Below are 6,516 nucleotides of genomic sequence, written 5' to 3'. Positions count from 1 at the left end.
ACTTACGGCGCCTCAGGTGCAGACTGATTTTATATTACTCTTAATGATCTCTCACAAATCAGAGAAAAAATGCAACAATATGTCTATGAAACTATATATTCACAGTATTTTAAATGAATCGTGGTTTATTTGGTAGCATTTTGTAGTGTGACTGACCTGAGGTCAACCGAACCCCTCCCCCCTCCCCATCTTGTACATCGGAGTGGGAGTCCTTCTCAGGCAGTATGCAAGCTAACTCACAAACCAGAGTCAGGATACCCACCCCTACAATGTTAATTGACCACGCGGTGATATGACATCACTGATGTGACATGCAAATGAGCAATACAAAACTGATCGCACAAGTGTCACCATTCCAAATTTTTTTTATGTGGGTGCCCCCTCCCACCCCCAGCAAGATGCCATCCTGAGTTGCTTCCCATGTCGCCCATTCCTGAATCCGCCCCTGCCAATGACAATGACACAATAAATGTCAATCACCTCAAATATGTAGGTGTGCTGACCTTCTGTGGTTTTATTGGGAAAACATACACACCATTCAATCACTTTTCGTAGATAGCCCTTCAAAGTTAAGAGATAAAATCCCATAATGTAATCACGCAAAAAGATTTATTTAAACTGAACCATCATCTGAAAGAAACCATAATATACTAATACATACCCTGAGACAGTAATGAGTATAATTAATCACAGCACTTCAATTTCCAAGCTATATGTGTCTATCAGCTGCTCTTCAAAGTGCAAAGACAAGTACAATTCCTTCCTTATACCATTCAAGTGCCTCAGTGTTCTTTAAGTGCTAATTGATTGCACCGAAAAGGGAAATTCTGATTGTCTAGGAATATAGAAAACAACAGCAATGGCAAAGTAGATCCCAATATCTGATTTGTCTAATGCCGTTAACTTTTTATAACTGCATGAAATTAAACAGCTGCAAAGTCTCAGATGAGACCTATATCTGAAGAATCTTTCTAACTGATCTTGAGCTAGAAGGACATTCGATCAGTGCGGTCTTGGTCCATCTTGGACTTGGCTTTCTTCTTCAGTAACAGGATATGATCGGTAAACTCCCGGACTGCCCCTCTTCCTGCAGGGCTATGACAGTTGTACTTAGCTGCATTGAGAGCCTCTGCAGGGGCATCACTTGCTGCTGCACTCAGCCCAGCCAGGTTCAAACAATCCACATCCAGTATGTCAGTTCCTGAGGACAGAGTTGATGGAAGAATATGATTCTACCTTAGGTTCTTGTTCAAATGTCAGTGACAATGATATTCACAGTTTCATGTCTTCTTGTTAACCCTGTAAGACTGATGAACCCAATTGATGTTATTTCTACCATGTGCTACTTTGAATGTATAAATATCATATTAAATTCCAAACAGCATAGAGACATTGCAGTAATGTGTAATGTTCTAAGTTGCCTGTTTGCTTAAAGAGACAAAGAAATAAGCAAGCATTCTGGCTCAAATGTTTTTTTCATGATTGAGTCAACTTTACTACTGAACAAGTACTGCCTTCAACAAACATCTAAATGGATAATAAAGGAACTTGTTGGAAAAAGTTAACGTCATCTTGACTGTAAGACCAGTTACTTAATATTACGGTCAAGGACTCACCCAGGTAGGCCACCTTCTTCCATACCAGCCCTCTCTCTTTCATGAGACGCTCTACTACAACTTGCCGTTGTTCCACCCCATGCATCACTTTGCAACCTGCACGCTCGGCAAGTTTGTCTGCCAGAGTTTTGGACACAGGATCATCTTTTGAGGAGATCAGAATCACCTAGGTGGGATTATCTCACATTAATTGTTTACAAGGAGAGTCGCCTTAACTCAGTAACAAGTTTACACTACTTAATGTATCATACCCTTTGGGTTATAACACTGCACTGCTGGAGAAAAAGATCTAAGAATATTTGAGTGATCACAGTGAATGTTAAGTCCATTAATATATTACCTCCACACCATCTTTCTGAAGCATGTGGATGCCCATCAGGTCTCTACTGTTGATGGACACCATCTCCTCTCCAGTTATCGATATGTATAAGTGTCCATCTGTCAGACAGCCTGACACAGAACAAAACAGCAGGTTGACCACCTCCAGCTCCTCTTTGCCAAAATACCCATACCTTTCAGAAACCAGCACATGTTTACATGTCCATGTAAGATGACATTGTTATATAGATGGAGATTGAAGGAAATGCATTCGCAGCCTATCTGAATTATAGCATTGTTTGCAGTGCACACAAGTCTTGTAGCCTCCTCTAACTGTGTTTATTTCTGTTAGACAGCTTGTTAATAACTTGACCCACTATCTTGTGTAAATACAACAGGGAAGAAATACATGCTGTTAAATGTTGGGTTTTATTTTCAAAATGGTAGGTGCTGCTGTTTTTGGACTGAACAATAGTACATGCGTATCAATGTATTTATTTTATAATGAGGTAATTATATAATGAAACATTGTGTACTTTTTGTTCAAAACATTTAAGTCAAGTGCGCAATGACTTGTCATTAAAAGAGTTTCATTACCTGACAACTCTTTGTTCTGCAACAGGCCAGTCAATGTCCACATCAATGTCTACACTGTATTCTGGAGGCATCTCATAGTAAGTAACTTTCCCTGTCTTAGAGAGGGAATAAAGAAGAAGAAGATACACAAATATAGAAAGTAGACTTATTATGGTTTAGCACAGAGTCTTCATTTCTGGGTCCTGGTTTGAAGAACATACTTGATAGACCGACTGATGCACTGATTGTAAGTCGCTTTGGTAAAAAGCGTCTGCCAAATAACTAAATTGTAAATTGTAAATTGATAGACTCCTACCTGAGGGACACCCTTCTCAATGAGCTCTCTCGTGTTGATGTAGAAGGAGCCATTTTCACACAGCTCTCCGTCCCAGTCCTGGCGACGTGGCCTCTTGGATGGATTTATGTTTAAGGGTTTAGAGCATCTGCCTTCTGTGAGGAGAAAATCAGAATAGAAGTATCAGGAAAAGAACTTAACAAAGTAAATTTAAAGGAGAAACCCCAAGACAAACCCCAAGACAACAACAAAAAGCAGCATACACATTAGTTTTAGATCTGGTTTAAGGATCAAATTTGTGTTGCAACTGAAATATTTAAGCACTATACAAGATGAGCTTAAGTAAAAACATCATGAATACCATAATCACAGAATTAATGTATTTTGATATTATTCAAGGCAGGAGTGAGTTGGCTTACCTGTTTGTTTGACCTCCACCCAACGGAACTGGTGTCTCCTCACCACGGAGAAGACAGAATCATAACCCTGGTCTAAGATCACTTGCAGTGCTTCTCTAAGATGGCGTGGATGCAGGCAGGGCGAGGTGGCTTGGATGTGACAGATAACGTCCACTTCTGTAACACAGACGATGATGATGGCCACAGATTAAACTCACGGTATCTAATCACACAAGCTCAGTTTGACATAGCACAGAACAAAGAGATGTGTGTTTCATCAGACACAGAGGGAAAAGTGCTGAAAATAAACACTATTCATTTCCATAAGAGCTCAAATGGAATGTGAGGAACAGAGCTGTGTCATGTCTGACAGTGTCACCAGTTCAATTAAGATACATTATTACACTGTGACCAATTCATTTTGATATGGAAATATGGAACATACTCTCAAACACATAGAGATGTCTGTCCTTTTTTTTTTTTTAGCAAAGCTCTCTTCCTTGAGTGAGCATGACACCACAAGTTTGTATGACAAGAGTGTATCAGGAAGGAGATTACTCGGTATCAAAATAATGTTATCATTATCATTGCTGCATGTAGCCACTTAGCTCTGAAACACAAGCACTAAAGTAATTGCTGCACTGGAACTATGACTGTCAGAAACTATGTAAGTCTACTTCCTGCTTATGTTTCCAGGTCTATAACAGTTTCCTTTTTTTAATCACATAAAAGTTCAAGTACAACAGGGGATCAAGTTCAACCAGTTTTAATAGCATATCCCTAAAGAAAACAAAACTCCGTTCTGCAATTCTGGAAAGCTGCTCTGTGACACAGTGTATTCTAAAAGCGCAAGTACAGCACAAGTACAGCTAAGTTGAACTTAACTCAAACTGTAATGAATAACACATGTATTATATATATATACATACATACATACATGTACATACACTTTCTCTCAGTGCGTAGGCTATGTAAACGTAGCGTACCTGGCCTCTGCCGGACGAACTCTTGCATGGTTTCCAAGGAACTAGATGAGTCCTGGGAAACCTCAAGACTGCGACGGTGGAATTGTGCTCCCCAAGCTTTGCCCACTTTCTCAATTTCATCATGGTCCGTTGATACCCAAACACTAGTACAAATGGACAAAAAAAAAAGCGATACACATAGACTCTTACTGAAATTGCCTCGAAGTTTAAGGAATACAATTCAATCACAAGTCAAAGTTATGCTGAACAGTTTGTATTTCATTTGGTTTCACTCTACACTCGACCTTCCTTTGTGAACTTGAAAATGAAATCCAATATCCTAAACAGTCTAGATCTAAGGATTTGCAGACAATTCAAACGCTGCCAAGTAACATTCTAAAATGCTTGTTGGGAGCGAACGCGTAAAATGACAGGAAAAAACATATTTTTTCAAACAACTTACTTTTCCTGAGCACAATCGTCTATACACATATTATTAAAAAAATCAGTCATATTTACGTCAAGCGACTGACATTGAAACAGCGATTTAAAAAATTCAGTTCAGCGTTTTCTCCGCCATATAAATCTAGTTAAGGAGAAGACGCTCTCTCTCTCTACTCTCGACGTTGTTTATTGAATATTAAAAGGAGATAAGACCTCTTTCTCGCATACACTGCTTTTCAAATAAATATGTATGTGTAAAAGAATGAGATGGTAACATCAAAGCAAAAACATTTTCTCCAAAATTTTACCACAACTGACCGTCTGCAAAATAAACTGGGTTTTTATTTTGTTTTGCTTAATGAATGAAGTAATTCATATGAAGTTCATACAACGTTTCTTCTTTTTCTACTACACAAATGCGTCCTAAGCAGCTTTTTGTCTCATAGAAAGAGCGCAAAATCTTTTCCGCAAATTTTCCTTTACTGCACCTGTCAAAGAGGTCGGAGTCCAGCGCTGCCCGAAGCACCCATCCCACAAGCGGGACTCCGGCAAGCAGTTTGATGTTCTTCAGGGGTATTCCTTTGCTACCTCCTCTCGCAAGGATGAGCGCCGTAATGTGTCGGCGTTTATTGCTCCAGCCATTACTGCTTTGCTGTGAGCTTGATGCATTAGCCCCTGTGGTAAGTTTACTTTTATCCGCCATGGTGGCAACGCACAAATGGAACAGTGTGTAAGTTAGGGAAACATTTTGGACATTCATTTGACAGCAACGAGCACAAATGCGTCACGCCTACTTCCTCTGCCGTAGCATGCAGGTGTTACATTTGGGTTGCGGTTGTGCGGAACTGGCAGGTAAAGCTGGTAATTGGGCACTGAGATCTTTTGCCAAAAAATAAATAAATGACTAAAGTGTAAACGAGACTTTACACATGAGTAAGTGAGCCCACGCACATGGACATATCTTTCAATACTAATTACGAGTTTGACACTATGGAAATTCTAAGAAGCGTCCCTGGGACTCTCTTTGGGAGATGCTATTAAAATCCCATTCCAAAGTATTATTTTACAGCCCTCAGTGACACCCCTAAATATAATGGCTAGCAAACTTATTTCTGCTTTAAAATTACTTCAGTTAAATCAGGGCGTTTTAGGAGTCATGAGACAACTTTGGAGACAAAAGTGGCTTTTAGTATAACTTTGTTAACCGAGCTTATCTAAACGGGTGATGGCTTACTACCTAACCAAGAGCTCTTTTCCCCCTCTGATACCTCATGCATTAATGTACATCAATATAACATAGTATTATTGACATTACCTTGAATGACATTGGTTATGTAGTTGGGATGAAGACACTAAATTTACAAATACTATAGTGATAGACTGCGAACCCAAATAACCAGCAGCGCACATCACGTTACAAATGTTGTTCAAGATTTTAATTGTATATTTTCAGTTGTATAATCACACTTTTTTTTTAAACTTCAGCTTCAATTTGTCAAGTGAACTGCAAGAATCAAAAACACTGCACAGGACAGGACAGGAACCAAACTTTGTGTGTGTGCTTTCCAGGTGGTTTATGTCATAAGAATAGTGATTAGAAAAAAGAATTTAGAATTTATAGAGCTGTCTGTTCTGTCTGAATGATCATGTCAGATACTGTATGCATCATAAGCATGAAAACATAGTAAGACAGACCATTCAATTACTGAAGACCCCATCCTTTTTTTTAAAAAAACTTTCCCAGTCACATCACAACACCCCCCCCCCCCCCATCCTTTTTGTAACCCCCCCCCCCCCCATCTAATTTTGTTGTCTGATGATGTAATTAAGACAAGTTAAACTGGGTGTGTGGTCATAATTATATTTATTTCCATTCAAAGTCAAACATTTCAAAGTCAAACAGA

General features: G+C 39.1%; 1 protein-coding gene across 1 annotated transcript; it reads right to left on the bottom strand.

The window, feature by feature from the left end:
* Nucleotides 1-986: 986 nt before the first annotated feature.
* Nucleotides 987-5,315, bottom strand: LOC115823725 (N-acylneuraminate cytidylyltransferase-like). The gene is made up of 8 exons (XM_030787751.1): nt 5,101-5,315; nt 4,190-4,332; nt 3,225-3,380; nt 2,827-2,960; nt 2,532-2,626; nt 1,957-2,128; nt 1,617-1,782; nt 987-1,201 (listed from the first exon to the last, which is right to left on the bottom strand). Exons 1-8 carry the CDS (start codon nt 5,313-5,315, stop codon nt 987-989), a joined length of 1,296 nt encoding a protein of 431 aa, XP_030643611.1.
* Nucleotides 5,316-6,516: the final 1,201 nt, after the last annotated feature.

This window comes from Chanos chanos, chromosome 11 (assembly GCF_902362185.1).
Source record: "Chanos chanos chromosome 11, fChaCha1.1, whole genome shotgun sequence".
Lineage (NCBI taxonomy): Eukaryota > Metazoa > Chordata > Actinopteri > Gonorynchiformes > Chanidae > Chanos > Chanos chanos.
The sequence above is the reverse complement of the archived record's forward strand: the minus strand, read 5'-3'. Positions and strand labels throughout refer to the sequence as shown.